This window comes from Hydractinia symbiolongicarpus, chromosome 12 (genome assembly GCF_029227915.1).
Source record: "Hydractinia symbiolongicarpus strain clone_291-10 chromosome 12, HSymV2.1, whole genome shotgun sequence".
Lineage (NCBI taxonomy): Eukaryota > Metazoa > Cnidaria > Hydrozoa > Anthoathecata > Hydractiniidae > Hydractinia > Hydractinia symbiolongicarpus.
The window spans coordinates 21299985-21323552 of NC_079886.1; the positions used below are offsets into that span (position 1 = coordinate 21299985).

At 32.0% G+C, this 23568-nt stretch overlaps 3 protein-coding genes across 4 annotated transcripts in view; 2 read left to right on the forward strand and 1 right to left on the reverse strand.

Annotated features, from left to right (window-relative positions):
* LOC130622759 (transformation/transcription domain-associated protein-like) overlaps positions 1 to 4456 on the reverse strand; it is a 31635-nt gene extending 27179 nt beyond the window's left edge. Inside the window, exons 1-2 of one of the 2 annotated variants that reach the window (XM_057438258.1) lie at positions 4406 to 4456; positions 365 to 475 (exon numbers count right to left, since the gene is read on the reverse strand). In XM_057438258.1, the coding sequence (XP_057294241.1) occupies positions 365 to 431 (67 nt within the window). In that variant the 5' untranslated portion in view covers positions 432 to 475; positions 4406 to 4456. Of the gene's footprint in view, positions 1 to 364; positions 1276 to 4405 lie in introns of those variants that run through there. The other variant, XM_057438257.1, reaches the window with a different exon arrangement.
* Positions 4457 to 4564: 108 nt separating this feature from the next.
* On the forward strand, positions 4565 to 8370 carry LOC130621614 (cilia- and flagella-associated protein 300-like). The gene is made up of 2 exons (XM_057436933.1): positions 4565 to 4679; positions 6353 to 8370. The coding sequence occupies exons 1-2, from the start codon at positions 4626 to 4628 to the stop codon at positions 7130 to 7132; spliced, it is 834 nt and encodes a 277-aa protein (XP_057292916.1). The 5' UTR covers positions 4565 to 4625; the 3' UTR covers positions 7133 to 8370.
* Positions 8371 to 10054: 1684 nt separating this feature from the next.
* Positions 10055 to 23523, forward strand: LOC130621613 (protein white-like). The gene is made up of 20 exons (XM_057436932.1): positions 10055 to 10337; positions 10697 to 10919; positions 10997 to 11045; positions 11495 to 11681; positions 12059 to 12130; positions 12449 to 12547; positions 13661 to 13827; positions 14386 to 14457; positions 14636 to 14738; positions 15335 to 15397; positions 15918 to 15952; positions 16912 to 17017; positions 17404 to 17535; positions 17790 to 17882; positions 18191 to 18248; positions 18572 to 18649; positions 18797 to 18902; positions 19295 to 19395; positions 20731 to 20807; positions 21195 to 23523. The coding sequence occupies exons 1-20, from the start codon at positions 10188 to 10190 to the stop codon at positions 21294 to 21296; spliced, it is 2073 nt and encodes a 690-aa protein (XP_057292915.1). The 5' UTR covers positions 10055 to 10187; the 3' UTR covers positions 21297 to 23523.
* Positions 23524 to 23568: the final 45 nt, after the last annotated feature.

Sequence of the window (23568 nt, forward strand, 5' to 3'; positions counted from 1 at the left end):
TAGGTGTAAACATTTATGTGATAATAACACGATTATTATAAACAAACTTTATATAACGAAAGGAACTTTTTTATACTTTGTACGAATTACATACAAACTTCAATTCAAATTATATGAAGTTTATACACACTTTATAATGTTGATGATACAACAAATAAATATAAAGTGATATAAAAGATTTAATAAATTGACACAAAGTTTTGTAAACAAATTATTTGAAGTTTGCATGAACATTTTGAGACAATCCCTAATTTTGCATGACCTATGATTTTTATTATCTGTTAATTTTTATGAAAGAGGTATAATCGTTTTCAAAATAAGTAGTTGTGAGACTTGTGAGAGAAAGCAAATATAAACAACTTACACACAGTAACATCAACCAATGCACCAGCATACTGATGATATTCACTCAATGTGTCCGGTGAAACCATTTTGCTTGAATGTTTGTTACTTTATCATTTTACTCATTGTGGAACTATAAATTATATAAAGAGTTATACATTACAGCTCTAACAGGTATAAGTAAGAAATGTTGATGATATACATGTTACTAAAATCTGCATTGAATAAAGTAAACATTAAAATGATGGAAAGAATGACTTCAATTCTAATCCTAATTCTCTGATTTGTTGATAATGTATTCGTTCTGAAAGGCTTTTTATTTGTATATTGGAAACTTTCTTACTTAATGTTTTTTTTCTATTGGACACACAATAGTCAGAATTTAGAACTGATCAAATGAGATGTGTTAAAAAGTAAAATGAAACTTTATGTAAAATTGTCATTATTTATGTCAAATCTTCCTTAATACTGCTTGTCTATATTACAATTTTTAATTTCTGCATGCTTTGCGAAGGAAATTGTTTGATTTTGTCTTTTATCATTGATTACCTACACAAATTTCAGTTAAACCACTCAATCCTTTATTAGGTTTCTCAATGTTTGCATGTCCAGTTATATATTTGGTAAAAATTTAAAAAACAATACCAGGCTATCAATAAGAAAATAACACCTGAGCAATAAATCACTACACCAAGGTTACAATAATCTAAACTAGGGGAGATCTTCAAATAAATAGAATAAGTTTATTAACGCATATTTTATAATAAAGTCTTTTTTATCTATTTTATTTTATCTTTTTTTTATATATTTTAGCTCTTTTTTACTGTAATAATCAGGCCCGGTCAGGAAAATTTACCCCTGCGAGCGCTAAACCGCTCACATAAATTTAATTGCATGAGCGATCCACGTGCGATCACAAAAGCTTGTGCAAATTAGTTTGCGTGAGTGGTCAATGAAACAAAAAGTTACAACATGCACATGCTTGATCTGTAAAATAAAACTAAAAATAATCCAGTCGTCGCTGATGAAATATATCAACAAAAATACTCGATCAAAAGCGCTTAAAATTAGAACTTTTTTACGTCAGCAATTAATCGACCTGAGATTCATTTCAACTGATTTCCGTCGGCATTGTGTCCACAATATTTTTTGTAGTGAAATTGTTCAGCTGGAAATATCTTTCGTCATTCACCTTTTATTAGGGCTAGACCTCTCATATATTTGATGCACTGATCTCCTAAGACGACGACAAATGAAAATGGAGTGCAAGTCCTATTGACATACCTTCTGGTTGGTGAACTTCGTTAGGTTAATAGTTCACTGCCAACTGACTTTTTATGTTTCTAGATGAACTTATTAGATTAGGGCATCATTAAGTTGTATATCGCAGAAGTCGTGGTGACATGCTTCGAAAATGCTTGTCACCAGCATAGTTTAACATGAAGCAAAACTGTACAGGAGACTCAATTGTTAGAGTCTTCACAGAACATCTCTTCTCACAAAACCGAGGGCAGGCTGACTTATTGCCTGCTGTGTCAAGTTGGAGAAAGAGCTTCTGGACTTCTTTTTAATACAATATACGACTTTTTCGATTATTACGAATCAAATAGCACCACAGTATTCTGTAGCCTGAATTATTTTAGTTAGTGATAAGGCTGGATTTAAAATACTTGCCTTTGCCGTCGCCTGACCGGGTTTAGAGCGAGTTGAAATTATTTTTTTAAAGTCACCGTTACAAAAGAAAATTTTTTTCTGCAGTTGCAGGAATGAAAGCCTTAAAACAAAACCCAATAAAAATGATTTTTGTAAAACGTATTAACCACAAGTGCTAATTTGAACGTGATAATGTGTTGGCAGATTTGCTATATATTTTTTAAAACTTTATTCAACACTTTTTTCTTTGGTATTACATCACAAGAACATTCGTCCGAAAGCTGTATTAAGGTACAGGGCACCTAACCTCTCCCATGTTCTGGTTATTTTTAACTTGCATGGGTGCGCACTCTTCTCGCATTATTCTCTGTGACGATGAAGGTCAAAATGACTTGTGGCATGGTTCCAAATGGTCTTCCGTCTTTCGTTCAAGTCTCAGTGTAATGCACCAGCCAAGCATAAGAGTGTCAGCATGAAGGAAAGGGGCTAACCTAATGTTCTTTTTACCTCATGTTCCTCATAATAACACAATCATTCTTTATAAGCTTTGTGTTTTTGGCGGCGCTTATTTAGTAGATTCTCTTAAAATGTGAGAAAATCGCTCGCGTAAATTTTTTTGCGTGTGTGTAGGAGTGTACGCGTGCGATCGCACGCGTCTCCTGACTAGGCCTGATAATAAGAAAGAACATTGATTTCCATATGAGATGAATTGATATTGCTCAGCCAGAAAAACTTTTTTTGGAATTGGGGGAGCAATTAATAGCTCAGCTAGTTTCTTATTTCTTAGAATTGGGCGAGCTTTTGCATGAGTAAGAGCTATGCTCTCCCCTTATTGATAGGCCTGCAATACTCCTTTACTTGTTACCCTTTTTTAACAATATGTTTAAAACTTAATTCTGCAATTTTTAAAGGTTATTGATCCTTAAAATGTCCATATATTGTTCTGTTTAGAAGTTTCTTCTTTTTTTATAGTTTAAATTGTATGTATACCACAACAAAAATTTAAAAACATGTTCTCACAAGCACAGGATTTTCCAAAAATTAATACACAGTGCGACTTAAGAATACTTTAAAGGATAACACTTTTGTGGTACTTTTTTAACTTTACTTTGGCGATAGTATCTTCACGCTAAAGTGTTCCCTCAAAACAATTGACCATGAAAGTTAATTTCTGAATTTTTGTCATAATTTTGTTACCGCAAAAGTTTCTTTCTCCATTTGAGAAACTCGCCTGCAGGGCTTGTTTGTTAGGTTTTTTGTTTATATCTCTACTTCCAAGCGTCAAAATTATTCATAATCTTATTGAAGAATTTTCCACTGAGCCCCTGAAATGTTCTGTATTTTTCTAAAAAAAAAACCTGTTAAGGGAAGTTGCCAGAGGGGGTTTGCTGTATGTGATTGAATCTGACAAGGAGTGTTATGAGATGAGAAAGGTTTTTTTTATTACTTGTTTTTTTAGAGACAAATTAAAAAAAATATTATTAAAATTCTTATTAAAATTGTATCTTCATTCTTTTAAAACAACAGCTTATCTTGTGATGACGTAGGAAGCACTGAGTAAGCATTTTGTATTGCGTTTAAAAGGTTGGTGAGGAAGCAAGTTGAAAATTATATTTGACTAGTACTCCAATAATTAGCAAATGTGACAAAAAAAAATATTACTATGTTTCATAAAACAGTATTCTTCATCTTTTTAGCTAAATATTATATTTGCTCAGGAGGTATAACCTTTATTGCTGCGTTTTCGGCAAGTCGGCACCCTCGTTGGTACGGCAAAGAAGCCAAGCTTTGAATGCATATTTTATTTGTGTGAATGTTAAAATAAAATTGTGCCTGTACAGCATGGTTAAAACATATTGTGAATAAAATCTACCTATGTTTTTATTATTGTGGATTTTGTTTGTTTTAAACGTTTTCCTCCGTGTCCGCTTGGTTTGTTTACATTTTTACCTCAAAATGTGCGCATGCAAGTAAATATCATTCTATGTATCGCAGTTGAATCTGCACATTTCAAAATGAGCATTTATATTCTGCTAGGACTCCAGTCCTAAGCATGGTCCCTTCTGGAAATAAGACATGGTTTATCCCTCAATATTTGTGAGGCTAGTCATTAAAAATATGCACATCTATCTATCTATTTATTTATCTATCTATCTAGCTGGCTAGCTGCAATAAAAAAGCGTTAGGGCGATGTACATCGACATCAACCATACATATATCATGTGTTTTGTTGTAGCTAGTCTTGCTTTTGCAGTGGAGAGCAGTTGCGCAGGGCAAACTACCTAGAAAGCGGGACATAAAACAGAAGATTGAAATCTAAAGAAATACTAACACTAGATAGCTATTTTAGATGGTATCTGTTTCACTCTTAACAAAGCAGTAGCTGCTGACACCTCGCATCATGACCTACCTTTATAACACAACAGCACAGGCGCCATCATTGACGATTGCCAAAAACGCGTTTTGAACTTTTGGCGAGTTGGCGAGGAACTTTTCCCGCGTGTTATACCGAATAAGATAGGTTACGGTGCGGGTAAATATACCCTCAAATTTAAGTAACCTTCTTTGGCGGCCACCCAAGTAACCCGTACAATGTTAGGCGCGAGTGCATATAAATATTTATTCAACGAATGGCCACATCTTTGGATTTTGCTGGATTTTATATCACCACGAAAGTTTCGTACGTAAGGGAAACTTTTCTATTATAATGTGAAAATATTATCTTTCTTTCACTGACAATGAGTCTCTGCATTTGCTTTGTTTTTATTGAAGCAAATCGCGAAATTGTAAGAATGGACCCTCAAAGAAAAAGTGTAGGGATTTAATCAGTATGACCATCTAGTTACCAGCTAATTACTGCTAATTCTTAGATGCTACTGTTGTATAACATAATTTGCCCATAATATTAAGGTAGCTATTCTTTAAAATAACTTTGACTTAAAACTTGTGCGGAGGCCATTTGTATTAATAGATAGATAGATAGATAGATAGATGTGCATATTTTACATGGCTAGCCTCACAAATATCGAGGGATATACCCTGTCTATTATTTCCAGGAGGGGCCATGGCGTAGATGGAGAGTCCTAGAGTATTTAATGCTCATTTTGAGCTACGCAGACCCAATTAGAGCCCGTGCTCTACTAGACAACTCCCGGCAACATCCAACGGCCCACACAGTGTGCCATCTTCCCAATTTCCCTCACATGGCTTAGGTTAACCCTGGGCTATGGTAACATTCACTTGCCCATGTTGAATCGCCGTCAAGAGGAATCGAACCCCGGTCTCCCTCACAGAGTACGAGAGCTATAACCACTAATCTACGGTGGCCATTTATATTATAACCTATTTGACCTTACTCATTTTTTCCTGTGAAAAATAAAGTTAATTGCATATGAAACAGCTTGAAAGGTTGTCTAGGAATTTGAATATATTTTTTAATAATTCTTAATTGGTTCTTTAGATTCACTAATAATGCATGATGTCATGTGTTTGCTTTGCAAAGTCTTATATTTAACAATTTTGACACGCTATATAGAGTTAAAAATGGCTGGCTGTTCACTTTAACGCGTTTTAAACATTTTACATAAATTTTAATATTTTGTTGTCATAATTATGTTCCATAACTCATGATGTCATAATTTCGCAACTTTTAAGACAAATATCTTGAGAACCAATAAAGATTTTTTTGCTCAACTTGATTTTTCGCAGGAGGTAACCTTTAAGGTGTTTGTTGGCATTTTAGGTGTTGGAAAGTTATAGAAAGGTGGGGTTCTGATTTATTAAGAAAATTCAACATAACTATTAAGAAATCCCTCTTTTTCCTAAAACAGGTTTAAAGCTTTTTAAATTAATTTTGCATATTGGTGTCTGATTTACAAACTTTCATTCACTGCACAAGCGTATTGAATCAGGATGACGTTTACCATAAGGACAGAACATGATCTCACTGGAAACAGATCATTCACAGATCAATTCACCATATCAATTGCATATGGTAAATTCTCAGTTTAGAACATAATGAAGACCAATATAAGCGTCAATTTTTAAAAAATGACAATACTTAGGTAATATTTTAATGTTCTATAATAATAAAAACTTTTGTATAAGCCAAAATTTTTAATTAAAATCCTAGTCTAGGCAGCCATTAAACATATTTTACTCACCCTGAAGCCCTTGTTATCAGTTGGCCAACAAAGGTTTTGACATGGCAGAAGTAACAGGAAATGATTGAATCTATCTTCAGAGTTTAAAGATATCTTTATTGGCAAAATGATGTGTTATTGCCTCCAACTAATAACTCATTTTACATGTGTAATATGTTCACACTCTGTGTCTGTACTGTATTTATATGAAATAGGAACATAAAGTTGCCATGACTGAGGTGCATGCGTTCCAGCACAAAGTGAAAGAGTTTTCATCTTTTTCTGCTAAATCCAGACAGGAATATTTTAAAAAATGGGGAATGTTGCAAATGAGTGTACAAATGTACTCCTACAATCTGTACTTTGATATCAATGAAAAAGATCGATTTGTTGAGGCATTTTTCAAAGATGGAAATGTTCAACAAACATTAAAAACCTTTGTGAAACAAAGATCTGTTCTGTTTGGAAACATGCAATTCAAAGATATTTTTGTTGAGATTTTGCCGACAAACGTTACAAGCATGAATTTCTTTGATGTTATTTATAATAAAAAGCTTGTTTATGAGAGTGGATCAATTAAAAAATGTTTCGATGAAATGATTGACGATATTCTTGTATCAGATGAATTAAGGAAAATGATTCTCACTGATGACTCTGAATATTATGGTATATTTCAACAAAAAGATCGCAAGGAATTTATTTTTCAAGTTTTCCAACATTTAGTGATCGGTGGATACTGTTGTCAGTATGAAGATAATATTAATCCTTATATTGAAACAACAAAATACATATACAAAGATTTACTCCATGTAAATAAAGATGTTAACACAAAGAATTTAGTAATAGGTTCCATTGTTTTAAAAGTAAAACTACTTCGTGACGAAAGAAATCAAGTGTTTCCTGGAACCTCAAATCACATGCAAAATTTTTGTTACCTGATTATCAATCCAGAAAAAAGAAATGTCATTGTTTGGCACCACATGTGGGATGTTTGAATAATATTAAATATTTCTTATCAGATATGTTAGATGAGACAACCTGAGTCAGCATTTTGTTATGTCTTATATATAGTTGATTTATTTCTCTTTAGGTTTATCAAAAAGTTTTTTCATTGATCAGTCATAATAGGGTTTGTTATTATCTCTGTGTTGTTGGATCAGTGACCTTTAGTACTATTTTGTAGTAGTCGCCAATCCATGCCACATGTAACATAAGTTCTTGCAAATTTTATTTGTAATCTTTTGATAACACGTTTTTGTTGTATTTACATCTTATTTTACAAAATATATATAAAAAACTTCGTTTAATAATTAATGAGGAGTAAAAAGTGATACGCTTTGCAGCAGATGATGTTGGAATTTTCAACTACTTTTATAATAAAGAAGTTTTTTGTTCTCCATTCTGTTCCTGTAAGCAACATATGAAGTTTTTTTCTATTGTGTCCCTTGTTATGTTTTTCGTTTTACCTAAATTATATTCTTTTTTTAAATTCAGCGTTTTTTTTTCAAGAAATATGTATCATATCTTTCTAGCCTTCTTTTGTTATTAGATGAATTAGGTGTATATATATGTGCAAAATAAATTATTCTGGTTTTACTTCTGTTAGTTGTTGATTGAAAAGATTATTACTTATTTTTGGCTTTATTTCTGGTTTTATAATGTAATTTTTCATAACTTGGGGTAGTGTGTGTTGCTCACTTTAATTGTCACCTCCTCTTTATTTACACTTTTTAATTATTTTTTTGCCTAAAAATGACTAAAAAAATTTTTTTTAACCGACTGACTTTACTTTTTTTGGTAACTCTGGTTATAGCAAACAAATAATTACTTAATGACAGCCAATCTCAATCAAACCGTACACTAAGGTATCTAAAACAAAACAAATTTGGAATGTTTTATTTTTTTTTGAGAGAACTCTCATTCTCAACTATATTTTTTAAATGGAAAGATTTATTCTTAAAAATATGTAAAACAATTTTAGTAGGGTTTGTTTGTGGATTCCTTACCAAAACTTATGCAACGTAAACAGTTTTTCATTAATTAAGTTGCTAACCAAATTACTTTAGCTGGAATGTGTAACAATGGATTTGCCACTTAATGTGTTTTTAATTTCTGTATACTGTTTTGTGGCAATTTTACTTGTAATTACAAACTCTTGTAATGTTACATCACTTAAGTATCATTAGCCATGTAATTATTTTTAGGAACACAAAACAATGCTGTTAAAAACTTATCTTGAGAATCTCTTAATGAAGCTTTATAAAAAATAGACTTCGGTGAAAGACTTCGAAAGAAGTTAAAACCTTTTTGTAAATGTTTAAAATCATTAAGTGCTAAAACAGACACCAGAGTATATATTTTACTGTAATAATGGTCTTGGTGCATTTACAGCTTCTATTTGAGCTGTAAAAGCTCTGAAACCACAAAATTTGCTTAACTAGATATCTGGTTAATCCTATTCTCATGCTGAATGCTGAACAGAAGGGTGAATTTACGCTTTTATAGGCTCTGGCATTACTCGGCTGTGAATGAAACTCACAACCTTTTACATGTTCTATCACAAGACTACTTTGGAAGTATTTATTATCAATTTTTTCTGGATAAATTCATTGGGAAATCATGGAACAAGTTACTGGGTGTAACGTTCAAAACCTTGTCTATCATCATTCTCTGAAAAAAATCTTGGGATTATAAATATTTTATAAAAAATTTTTTGTCTGGTTATGAAATATGGTTCTGTAGAAACTTCTTTTTTTGACTTTTCTAATATTTAAAGGTGAAGTGTCCAAGACTTTCATTTTTGTTTCTTCTTCACATTCTGTGTCTGTTTGCTTTAGAGCCCCAAAATATTGCAGACATCAGAAATAGCTGTTGTGCACATAGTGGGAAGTCAAACATGATCAAAATTCACCATTTATACATCCTTGAATTTATGTTACACACAGTGAAGGCAACCTTGAAGTGCACTATTTTTTTGATCACCCATTTATATTTGATACATATTCACATTTATATTCTCTTAGTAATGATAAACGTAGATGTCATTATATTTAAAATGTTGTGAAAAATAGTACTTGATTTTTTAAAGGTAAAGCTGGGGAATTTGTTAAACATTACGTAAAGTAAATCTTGAATTTTTTTGTATTAGAAGCCATGCTTTTGATAATAATACTAATTATGCATTACCACATAACAATTTTTTTATAGAATTATTTTTGAGTAGTAATGGTTTTAATTTTATTAAGATAAATCCCTCTGATAAAGACTGCATAAAATGTGTAAAACAATCAGTATTTTACATAATTGCCTTACTATAGGCTCATAAGAATACAAAATAATAAATATAAATAAGCCTAAACTAAAATAAACAATACATCGTCCAGAGATTATCTGTTTTTGTGTAGAGAATAGGGTGAAATGCTAGCATTGAAATCCTGTGAAAAAAAAATGTTTTTTTTATTCTGGAGTAAAAACTAGGTTTAAGAAATTAAAATCCTTCTTTTGTGTGTATATATATATATAAATAATCAGCTCAGGTCAAATTATTTTATTTCCAATGACCGTAATTACAGGCTGCTTTCATTGCAGTAACTATATGTCATTTTATTTCAATTAAAATAACTGCTGATTTAAGCATTATTGCATGAGCCACGTTAATAAAGCAATGTTGTCTTTTGCTGATGATGATATTCTTACAGCTGTATACCTGGTTCTTGACCAGACCATGAATCCGAAAACTTGTAAAATAATTTCGCGAAAAATTCAAAAAAATTGTGTTTGTGTAGGCATAAGTTGTTTTTGTGTAGTTAACTAATAATTCTTGTTAAAGGATATGCACAAGTATTAAAATTATATTTTGCTTACAGGCCTCTTGTGGAAACCAGGTCATATTAAAAACCATAAAATGGCATTTCTCTTTATATAATTATAATTATAATTATCAGACATTATTCAGTACATATAAAAAAAAGCATTTTATGCAGATCATAGAGCTATGCATGACCATCGTAAAAACAAGTAACATTGTACGACTTTATATTTGAAAGTATAATGGATGGAAATTCTGGTGCAGAGGGTAACTACACTGTTGTGATTGAGAGTTCGCCCAGAGATCCTGATGTGGAAGTAGGAACTGTTCTGGCAAATAAGCAAAATGTGAATGTTGTAGAAAGTCCGGACCATATACGAGCAGATCAAAGGGTAAGGGTTTGATATATATTCATTTTTATTGTTCATTTTAAGATTATATAAACTGAAAAAATAATAATGTTGTTGTGGAATGCTTTGTGTTATCTGATTGGGATTTGAATATGGGAGGAATATTTCAGTAAATTAACTATTTTGAAAAGATGTTTATGACTAAGCTATATATAGAAAAAAAATTATTTAATGAAAATCATATCTGTGTTAGAGATATTTGCTACCACGTGTGAGAGTGACAAATCAACTAATAGTTTAGAATCTTCTGACTGATGTCTATTTCATCGATCATGCTTTTGTATATATTTTGATTATGTGATTCACCAAAAACCTAAACAGTTTTTCCACCTCTTCTTTAGATTGATGGATCTGACTCAGGTACCATGTCACCTGATCTCATGTACAGTAACCCAACACTTGTCACAAATGGAGATCATAATAGCAAACTTCGCTTGGTATGGGAAAATTTATGCGTAGATGCTGAGTTGCCACCACCATCTTGTTTTCAACGCATGAAGGCCTGTTGTACAGGAAATTCAGAAAATATACAAGAAAAGAGCATACGGCCTGTTTTAAAAAATGGTATTCATCAATTTTCTAATCAGTTCAATTCTATAAATATAATGTTTAAAGTTACGCCAGGTTTTTCTGTTTTTCAGTAACTGGAGTAGCAGAGCCTGGTAGTTTGCTTGCTATAATGGGAGCCAGGTTTGTAAATTTCTCTTTTGTTACTGTGATGGTGTAATAAGTTGAAGCTGTTTTAAACAGTTTTTTGTCTCCTATTGTTCTTAAATTACAGGACAGATTTCTAAGCTCTATAGTTGTATTATATATAGCAATTTTTCAAACTTTTTTAAAAAAGCAAAACGTACAAAGAAGAACTTGTGCAAAGTAGTGAGAATTTATTTTTAGACTTTTGTCTGTGAAACAAGCAAGCTAGTGATTTTTTATAGTTTAATCACCGGTCAGCATAATACAACTTTGGGTCCAAAAGGCAATAAGAGTAATAGTATATTTACCATTAATTTCATTCTTAAAAAGCATAGATTTGAATATTGCATTCAAAGCATAACACTTTTATGTTGCAGTGACGTTAAAAAAACATTGTTAAATCTTAATTTTTATATTGCATTTAAAACATGATTATTTTGCTTTAGTGGGGCTGGTAAAACAACATTGTTAAATGTGTTGTCTCGACAAAATATTGCAAGACTAAATTTGCGTGGAAATGTTATGGTAAACAACCAAGTTATTAAGAACAAAATCAAATCAATCTCAGCATATGTTCAACAAGAAGATTTATTTATTGGAACCCTCACTGTGAAAGAACATCTTACTTTTCAGGTATGTATTGATATTAATACTGAATATGTATTTTTTTAAAAACAGGAGTTTCTGAATGTTTGGTCTTAGTGTTTGGTTGCTTAGGGCCGTATTTTTGCTTATACTCTGTGAGCTCCTAGTGGTGGTAGATATTTGTATATTTTACAAAGAAATTGTTATTTTCTAATTCTTTCTGTTGGTTACGCTCTATTAACAATATTTTTGATATATTTGGTAAGAGGAGAAAAAAATGTAAATGCTGTAATATTTTTCTTCTAACAAATAAGATAATTTCCATATGATCAGTCCCAAAGCTTGCCTTGTTAATCTTTTCTGTAAAAAAACTTTTTTGTAAACAACAGAATGGAAAATGTACACAGCAACTTTTTTTGTGTTAGGCCCTGCTTCGTTTGGATGATAGTTATTCTATGAATCAGAAAAAGCAAAGAGTTACTGAAGTATTACAACAGGTAAGGACATTGCAATGACATCTAGTGAAATAGAATGTGAATAATCCATGTCATAGAAGAAACATTAACAAAAGTGAATATAATATAGCAGGTTTCTCATTCACATTGACACTTAACAATTGCCCAGGAAATGAGGTATAAAAAAGTTTTCAATGTGAGCTATTTTTTTAATTTGTTGCACAAGAATACTTTTTGTTCACTACTACTAACTCCCCCATTGAGTGTTATTAAGTTACCATACATTGTTTATATATAATAAGCAGGAGCTGTTATAACATCATGCTTTTTTACATATTGTGCATGTTACTTTATTTAAAGCTTGGGTTAATGAAGTGTAAAGATTCCATTATTGGAGTGCCAGGAAGAATTCGAGGTATCTCAGGTGGTGAAAACAAAAGGTTGTCATTTGCTTCAGAGGTATGGTAGCTTATTTTGTATTGATACTTTATTATTTTTGCTTAATAAACTTGTCCTCCGATAATAGTTTGTTTTCTGTTCACAGTCAGGTGCTTTCTTCTAAAAAAAGCAAAATTTAAACTTTCTTTGCTGCTGAATTGACCTCTGTATTAAAAATAGGCTTTGTACAGAATGTATTTGACTGTTCTATCATGAAGTATAGCTATAATGAAATGCGGCAATGCGAGGTAAAAACCTTCTTGACTTTTTTTTTGTGGAAGTTATCTCTCAAGTTGCAATTTTTTAAATAATTTAACTAGACAAATGCATTTGTTTTGTTTTCCAGAGAAAGTTACATAGCTTTAATTTTGTTATGCCTTGAAAAAAAAAGAAAACATATTTTATTAAAGCAAAGGTTCCTTCTGCTATAATCAAAAGAAAGTTTGGAGAAGTTTTATCTGATTGCATTTAAACCAGTTTTCTTTGTAGGATACAATATTATCTTTTTTTCAACCAAAGTTAATTTGTTAGGTTGTCAAAAGTTTTTAAGGATACTTATGGCAGCCTATTGAAAGCTCAGTTAGGTTCACTTAGCTTTCAGTCAGCATTGGGAATCATTTAAATAAGCAATTCGTATTGTCTGCGACAACAACTGCATGAAAATATTTCCCTAAACGAAATGGTAGAGTGAATTGGGTGAATGTGACAGGCCAGCTCTGTTTACAAAAGAATGAAAAAAGTACATGCACAACATTCATGCACATAGAACATGCAAATCATGTGCAACTAGCTAAAACTTTAAAGCATCTAATTTATTTCATTCTACAGCTACATGATGTCTTACTGTGTGATTTTTAAATAAACACAGTTCTGTATTGATTTTTTTTCTTATGATTCTTGCACGTTTTTCATACAATCATGCAGCTTATTTTTCACCCATTTATCAGATCAAGTAAATATACACATTGCCGAAATAGGGATTCCTTTTGCTGACATTAGCACGACGTTCATGTTACTTTCATTTCTCCACATCAATTTATTTTCTTAGAATAAAATATTTTATTGATTCTATTTTCCAAATATTAAACTCAGTTGGTGATGGTAATGTTTAGTAATCAAACATCTCTCTTCTAGATCATAACGAACCCAAAATTGTTATTTGTTGATGAACCGACATCTGGTTTAGATTCATTCATGGCAGAAAGTGTTATCTCAGCTTTGCAGAAGATTGCAAGTGAGGGCAGAACCATTCTAGCAACTATTCACCAACCATCGTCTGCTACTTTTAATTTGTTTGATAGGTAAACCTTCGAACGTTATGGTATTTTTTCCTGCAACTGCAATTTTTAACTGCGTATTCCATTAGTTGGAGAATGTAGCATTATTTTTTCTATTATATACACGAATCCAATTGTTTCTACTAGGCAGTACCAGACCTTCTTATCTTTTTGTCAATTTTAAACAAGCATTACCCTTACACTGTACTAACACGATTGTTAAATAAAAGTTACATCAAACTACACGTTTTCTTAAGAAGCATCCCAGTTGATAAAGTTCCAGGCCTCAAATTGAACCTTACTCAGCATCCTTTTCAGTTTGATTGTGGCAAAAGTCTTCTCAGAACCAACATATATCTGATTACTCCTGTGAGAGTAATCAGATGTTAAACCATCAGAAAATTTAAGGGCCAATCCCGTTTTACCCTTATCGATACCCTTATTGATGCCCACAATTGACTGGACAGGATTCTTGTCCGTATTGTAACGATATGACTCTCTCACCACTTCCAACATCTTAGCATAAGTGGGTAGCGAGAAAGCACTACATAACCTCTAATATCTATATTGACCTTTCTTAAGATTGCTACTACTGTCAGAAGGACGAACAGCTTTTCTTGGTACGACGAAGCAAGCCATCTCTTTCTTTAATAAGTATGTATATAAGTGTTATTTTATAATCAACTCTTAGTAAAATCATTTTATTTCATGGACGCTATACTTTTAATGGAATCTTTATTACATTAAATAAAAAAAATATTTGGACTAATTATGTAACCTTGTCTTTTATATTTTTTAACCTCTTTGAGTTCGTTGTTTTATTTTTGTGTAGGGTTGGCTATCCTTGTCCAGTAAACTACAATCCAGCAGATCATTATGTCCACACACTTGCAATTATACCTGGAAACGAAGAGGAATGCAAGGCTAAAGCTATGGTATTTAACTTTTTAAAGAAACACCATCAAGAGTGCGGAGTGTTTTAAAAATTAACAAAACCTTTTAGGATCTAACATTTTTGCCTAAGTAATTGTGTGTCAGTGCTGTTAGTTAGTCTAATGAAAATTTGGAATTGATTATAAATTTCAAATCCAATAAAAAGTACTAAAAAGCATTTTTTTGTGACCACTTTTCGTGCAACGTAATATTCTGATTTTGCGTTGAGTAGGGAGAAAATATAAACAACAGACCACAGAAGTCAAATATCCATCGAAGTATCCACTGACATGGTTAAACTTTTTTACAGGAGAATAATTAAAATTAATTTCAGTACTTTTTTGTTTCTGTGCTTCCAAAAAACCTGTAGGAATTTTAATATTTTACATTTTACCCATCATCCTGCTTTTTCACCTACAAAAACGGTTGCGCACTACAAAAATACACAACTTTTGTAAACATTAACAAGTCATCTATGTGAATAATTGCTCTCATAAACTCCTGGTACATTGCCCATCTTATTACCATTTGTCTAACCTGAAGATTTCTGCTTTATATTACTACAGCAAACCATTACCGTACATGCTTTCTTCATTAGGCGATATGTGATGCATTTGCAGAACAAAGCGAAAGAAAAGAAAGTATTACTCCATCAACCGGTGTAAGTATCGATTATTATTACGTCTGTTTCTCTTTGACTTATTTACCATAACCATAACAAAAAATTCTTATGTATTTTCAAAAAATCACTTTATTTAAAAATTTAAAATGTACAAAGGTTTTCGTAACAGTGTTACATTATCAAGTGATTATCATGTCATTATCACTTGATTATTTTTAAATAAAGTATTTTTTGAAAATACATAAGAATTTTGGCTGATTTTATAATAAATAAATAGTTCTTTAATTATGAATATTTTGAATTAGTTGATTAAAAGGTATTCTGTAAGTCAAGCATTTGGAATGATTTTCATATTTTTGCAAATTAATAACATCTTCTTTGTTGTGGTAAACCTATTTTGTCTGAATATTGTGGTGACAACCAATCTGGATGAAATGTTTTGAGGCATCTTTGTAATAATTCTCAACTAAGAATGCTTATGGCAAATATAATTTAGGATATTTCAATGTACTTGTTTCCTAATGAATAGAATTTCTGTAATAGCCTGTTTTTTTTGTAGGGCCAGGACAATGATGAAGTTTATACAAAACAAAGGTAAAAAATGGATATTTGACCTATGTAAAGATAGGTTCATTTTCATTATACACCATTTGGTTGCATTTAAGTTTCCTTTGTTATACTATTCTTAAAATAATTTTAAAGCTCTTATGGTATTGCAAATAGAATATGAAGTACATTATTTGTAAGCGTAGTTTTCAACATTGAACTTTTTGCATCGATTTTACTTGTCGGTTGATATTTATGTCACTGTAGGATAAAAATTATTTACTAAACTTTAAATGTTGTCTACGCAACAAGTATTTTTTAGTTTTCAAATAATCAAATTCTCACATAGCTATGCGTTGAAATATAAGTTTGTCAGACTTTCCAAAAAATTAAAACTAAAAATTGGAATAAGAACTGCTTTGTTTACAACAAATGGCTGCTAGTCCGGAAAACATACACAAACTTCTGGCAATGCCGTACAACTATAAAACAAACTTCTCAAAAGTCGAAAAAATGTTTGACCCAGCCCAAGGTTAAATTTTTCCCTTTTGAACTAAAATTAGCACAGCAGGTAAAATGTTGTTGACAATAAAAAATGTATCAGGGCATTCGTTATTCGTTATCGACAAAGATAATACTAGGAACCAAAAGACAGTGATGGAAAACAGACTTGTGACACCGAATGCCATCTTTGGTTGAAATATGCATGAGAAAAGTAGCATAATGTTTACCTGAAGTTTGAATACTTTACAACCAGTGCTGCTTTTGATCTAAATTTTGTCCGGGATTAAAAAAGTGTTCGTTTGCTATGTAAGAATCCGAAATCTTTTATATTGAGAGTGCTACTCATTTCGTAAAACCGAAACTATTTAATTTACCACTCGTTTGCTTGAAATAGAGTAACGGAATATTCAAGGATTATCTTATGTTATTTTCTTGTCACCTAAAGAAAATTTCGAGCGATCTTTTTTGTGTCCTAATAGTTTTAAATGATCATTATTATGTAGTTATAAAGTTGGTTTTGGAAAGCAACTAGCATCAGTGTTGTGGCGATCATGGAAAGCCAATCAACGTGAACCATTTGTGAGCACATTGAGGATTGGACAAGCTATTGTAAGTATTGCCTGTATGATTGATAGGATGGCTGCATGGTGTCTCTGCTGGATGAGAAAACCAGTGCTTGCCTTATTATATCTACTAACCTAATGTCAGAAACTTTTTCAGTAAAAAGCTTTTTGTTTATTTTCATGAAACTTGAAATTAAATTGAATCAGCTTCTTACTTTCATACCACGAATTTTCAGTTGCGGTACTAAACTGTGACATTAAATTGTATATCAGCTTTAATAAGACTTACTTATAGCTAAGTTAACATTGGCCACTTGTAGGGCAAGACATGCCACATTATTTAAGTAGGTAACACAAATATGATTTCGCCAGTCTTCCACCTCGATCACGACTGGTTTAATTCAGTTTTTAAAACTTTTTTTACAATAATAGGTTATAGCTCTGATAGCTGGTCTGGTTTACTTAGATCAAGATCTCAATCAAGCTGGTGTAACAAACATGAATGGAGCAATGTTTTTCTGCATTACTACGTTATCCTTTAATTCAATCACTGGATCTCTGTTTGTAAGTTTAAATACCAAGTTTAATTGCTAATTTTTGTAGTTAAGTACTACTACTGTTTTACATTTTATTACTCCATCCTCTCTCCATTACTTCATCCTCTCTTCACAACTTCATTCTCTCTCCTCAAATTCATTCTCTCTTTTCCACTACACCACTCCTCTACTTCAACCACTCTCCATCACTCCTTTCCGCTTTCCACCATTCCATTATTTATTCTAGAACATCGAGTTATATTTATCTATATTTTTACGTAGGTTTTCCCAGCTGAATTACCTGTGTTTTTAAAAGAGCACAAACTTGGGATGTATCGTACCGATGTCTATTTTATTTGCAAAACACTAGCAGAGGTAAACTGGTTTTAATATCTTATAAATTTTTTTTAAATGGTGTTATCTTACCAGCGACGTATTTTCCAGTTTGAACAGCGTAAAGAGAAAGAAATTTTAGCGAGAAAAAATTACAAGGAAAAATTCGGGGAATTTTTCCTTCTCACAAAAATTTTTTCCTTATGGTATTATGATGTACAAAGTTAAAAAACGGATGACAGATTCCCGTCAGTGCTTTTTGCTACAATTATCTCTAAAATACAACTAACCTGGAAAACATTTTGGTATTTTAGGAATTAATGTAATAATCGTGTATGCTGTCATTTTAGCTGCCATGGTATATACTCAGTTCATTCTTGTTTGCTACCATCGTCTACTTCATGACGGGTATTTAACTTACCTACTAATCCTTTTTAATTACTAATGTTATGTAATCTAATATGGTATACAATGTTGTTCAAGGTATTATTAACAATAAAGCTGAATTTCTAACGCATGAACAATCTCTTTCTGCATTAGACAAGCGCATGTTAAACTTAAAGTCAGTGTTGTTTGGTTCTTTGCAAAACCTTAAGCCTTATTAATTTATATTGACGTCAGCACAGTAGTATTTCCAGGCCCTTTCAGCCTTGTTGTGGATAATATTGTGTATAAACAGAAGTGGTCTACTCAATCCTGTATTTTACTTTTAATCTTATCTCTTTTCTTAGATTTCGGAGTTGAGGCAGCTAAATTCTTTGTATTCGTTGGAATATTGCAGCTCATTACACAGTGTTCTCTTTCGTTTGGTACATGCATTATTTTGAATCTCTTTGAAAATAAAAGCAGTAGAACTCATGTAAATTAAATTATAAGGAGACGAGGATTTTGTCTATTATGTCTTTGATTAACGGTACAGTATGCCGTTTGCTATTTACAAACATGTCCTATTTTAGGGTACTTTGTATCAGCCATAGCACCAACAGTTCAAGTAGCTACTTCCATAGGACCTCCTTTGATGATGCCATTTTTGTTGTTTGGTGGGTTTTTCGTTAAAGACGAGTACGTAGTATTATTATTATTATTATTATTATTAATTGAAATTACATATTTAATTATTTGATATCCAAAAATCTCAGATATATTTTATTATTTGTTTAATTTTTTATTAATTTTGAATTTAAACAAACTTGAAGACCAATTACAATCTGAAATTATACAAAGAAAGTCTGATTTTATTTAAAGGCATTCTGAAATTATACAAAAACAAACCGAAATTTTACAAACAGTCTGAAATTATACAAACACAACACGAAATTGTACAAACACAATCCGAAATTATGCAGCCACCATCCGAAATTATACAAATACAATCCGAAAAATCACTTTCAATCTGAAATTTAGTGGGGAGTCTGTATATGTAGTGCTTATGATTTTCTGCTTATTTATTACAGGTCAATTCCAGACTATTTTATCTGGTTAAAGTTCTTGTCGTGGTTCAAGTATGCCTTCGAGTGCCTTCAAATCAACCAATGGGATGACATCGACACTATAAGTAAGTTTCATTGTGCTCCATATCATCGACTCTATAAGTAAGTTTCATTGTGCTCCATATCATCCACTCTATAAGTAACTTTCATTGTGCTCCATATGATCCACTCTATAAGTAACTTTCATTGTGCTCCATATCATCGACTCTATAAGTAAGTTTCATTGTGCTCCATATCATCGACTCTATAAGTAAGTTTCATTATGCTCCATATCATCGACTCTATAAGTAACTTTCATTGTGCTCCATATCATCCACTCTATAAGTAACTTTCATTGTGCTCCATATCATCGACTCTATAAGTAAGTTTCATTGTGCTCCATATCATCGACTCTATAAGTAACTTTCATTGTGCTCCATATCATCGACTCTATAAGTAAGTTTCATTGTGCTCGATATCATCGACTCTATAAGAAAGTTTCATTGTGCTCGATATCATCAACTCTATAAGAAAGTTTCATTGTGCTCGATATCATCGACTCTATAAGTAAGTTTCATTGTGCTCCATATCATCGACTCTATAAGTAAGTTTCATTGTGCTCCATATCATCGACTCTATAAGTAAGTTTCATTATGCTCCATATCATCGACTCTATAAGTAAGTTTCATTATGCTCCATATCATCGACTCTATAAGTAAGTTTCATTGTGCTCCATATCATCCACTCTATAAGTAAGTTTCATTGTGCTCCATATTATCGACTCTATAAGTAAGTTTCATTGTGCTCCATATCATCCACTCTATAAGTAACTTTCATTGTGCTCCATATCATCGACTCTATAAGTAACTTTCATTGTGCTCCATATCATCGACTCTATAAGTAAGTTTCATTGTGCTCCATATCATCGACTATATAAGTAAGTTTCATTGTGCTCCATATCATCCACTCTATAAGTAAGTTTCGTTGTTTAAAAGATGTGAATAAGCGAAACGTCTTTCAAATTCTAAAATGAAGTAAAGGAATTTTTGTACTTTTAAAATGTAGCTTAAATATAATCACAATAAAAAGAGAAATTGTTTATCTATACATAATTATCACAAGATTTAGTTGTTGTTAAAGTTCTAACATGCGCGCGCAAGCATTGGAAAAAAAGCGGCGAAATCTTTTAGTTCAAATTGGCTAATTACCCTAATTTACATATTTTTACAATGGAATTAATATTCCCCAATTATTCTCCTTTATTTTCAAGAAAAAGTTAATTTTTGAATTTTTATCTTTCATAAGTGTGTTCTTTGTTTCATATTTTCTAAGGTGTGTGCACGTCCCTAAGCATGGTTCGCCATCCCAAATTAACACAGTTTACATCAGACTAAAACTCGTCATATATTTTTTTCATTAAGGTTGCGAACTCAATGGGAACAAAACAATTTGCCTGACGACAGGAGCCAACGTGCTTGCCAGGAATGGATATAAACGGGTTAGTTAGCTAGTTATTTTGTCATTTGCTTGGAAGAAAATAAAAAAGTTGCCCTAGCACCTTTCGATGTAAAAAGTAAGACAGTAAATCGTATACCATTTACATGGCCGACCTTACCAATTTCACATTGTGAAGTAGATCTATTGTTTTACCAAGAGTAAGAACTATATTTCGCCAAGGATTTTAGACCTAGTTTACAATTGAGTTTTAATCAAAAAAGCTTAGCTGCTAGAGGCCATACATAATTAGCACACCCCCTCCCAACCCCAAAATAAGTTGTTTTGAATTACGTGTGTTCCAGTTCTTGTATGTAGGCCGCGGATCATTTTTTTTCTTATCTAGACAGGAGCTGTCTCAAACAATAATATATGTTTTTTGTATTACCAGGATAATATGTGGCCAAATATTGGAATAATGTTTGCACTGTTAATTGGCTTCCGAATCATCGCGTTCTTGTTTGTGCTGCTACGAGCGTACAGAGCAAAATAACGACGGGATTACCATCACCATCAACACCCTTTCCAAATAAGATGGCGTAAATAATGAAGGAAACGAGGTTGCGTTTTTTTCAGAATCCAATCAATGCTGTGAGCACGTTACATGAGAACAACCAAATGGGAAACGTTTTTCTCTGAAAAGCATTTGAAATTTTTAAATAATTTTGTAGTTACAGTAAGTGGTTTCGGGGGACTGGTAAATTTCTATTTCCATCTTTATCGATAAAAGTAAAAGAGTCTTATTTTTAAAAGGAAAGGGTTAGAAGGATAGCCTAGGATCCACGCAATGAAGGCGCAAAAATTCGTAAGGAAAACAAATTATTTCCAGTATCCAGTCTAATCACAGTATTCTTTGTTTTACGTCAAGTTTTGTTTATTTTTCTTCTCCGTGCTTGAAATTATTTTTTCTTGTCATATCAATTCAAAATAACGATAATATAAGATGTTATGTCACTTTATTCCTGGTGTAAATTATGTTATAAAGTATTTATTCACCTCGAATATAAAATTTTATAAGTTCAGAAAGTTTTCATTGTAAAACAAGCAATCCTTGATTTCTACTTATAACGTAAAATAATATACCTCTTTATCGTGTAGTTGCTGTTTTTTTATCATGAAAAATTTCCTTAAAAACATGGCTGTGATTAAAAGCGTATAACATCTCCGATTACTACCTGTTCCAAACGAAAATTTGCATGTAAGCAACACACCTTGCTTCAGTTTTTAAAAATTTATTAGTTCAAGATTTTTTTTTAATTCTTTTTTTTTTTTTTTTTTTTTTTTTGCGCGCAAGAAATTTACTTAATAATAAATACATAAGGTTGACATACAACTACTACCACTTTCATACGTTACTACCACTTTTATACGCTACTACCACTTTCATACGCTACTACCACTTTCATACGTTACTACCACTTTTATACATTACTACCACTTTCATACGCTACTACCACTTTCATACGCTACTACCACTTTCATACGTTACTACCACTTTCATACGCTACTACCACTTTCATACGCTACTACCACTTTCATACGCTACTACCACTTTCATACGCTACTACCAGTTTCATACGTTACTACCACTTTCATACGCTACTACCACTTTCATACGCTACTACCACTTTCATACGCTACTATCACTTTCATACGCTACTACCACTTTCATACGCTACTACCACTTTCATACGCTACTACCACTTTATACGCTACTACCACTTTCATACGCTACTACCACTTTCATACGCTACTACCACTTTCATACGCTACTACCACTTTCATACGCTACTACCGGTTATAAAAGCTATGTAATGTACAAAACGGCAATGCCCTGAATCGCTCAACCAAAATATAAATTACTTTGCTCTCTAAGCACGGATGAGCATTTACAAGAAAATTGAAGATGTTATAGAACTTATTTGAAAAAAAAAACGGATTGAGTGAAAGAAATAGATCTTTTGCTAGCAGAAATCGGTTTACATTGTGCTAATATTTAATCCGAACAAACATTTTTTGCTTCAAAATCTGGATGAATAATTCCAAAGCTACCGGAGAAAATTCGCAACTGTGGAATTGACCAACATAATTAGTTTAAAAGTTCATAAAAATCATAAGCTACTCGTCCTGGGGGCGAATTTTGGAGCTGTGAAGGAAAAGGGCTTCTAAAAAACGATCATAGAGCGTTGCCGTGGTTGATTAAATATACAGAAATAGTTTGAATTCAACCTGGTCCCCAGGCCTTTTTACTTTTCTAGAAAATTTAAAAGTTCTGACAAAGAGGTTACAAAAAAGGTTTCCTAAATAATTTTTGCCTCTCATTTCCCTAAAAATGTAGTACTTAAAAAAGTTTCAACCTTGTTCCCAGGGTATTTTGCCGTTTTCATTAATTTGGCAGCGCCGGAGCAGGGAGAACCTAGGAAGGAGGATGTAAAAAGTCCACTAAAAGAATGTCCGCGAATAAAAAAGAATACCTCGTCGCCAGGCCAGGACTAAATAATCCTGGTGAGGAAGGGGTTAGGGGTGAGGGAAAGAATTGCTCTTAAGGAGGTTTATTTTTACTTTTTTACTTCTTTGGTTTCCGCGAAAAACTCCGACAAAATTAATGCATGTAGTTCACGTGAAAAGAAATCAGAATTTTTAAAATATTTTTCGAACATTTTTTAAAAGTTTTCAAAATCTAATCGATAGCTAAAATTTACAGCAATAAAGCGTTTTTTTTTTTAAATAACCCTTTAGTAAAAACAACAACAATCTTGTCTAAA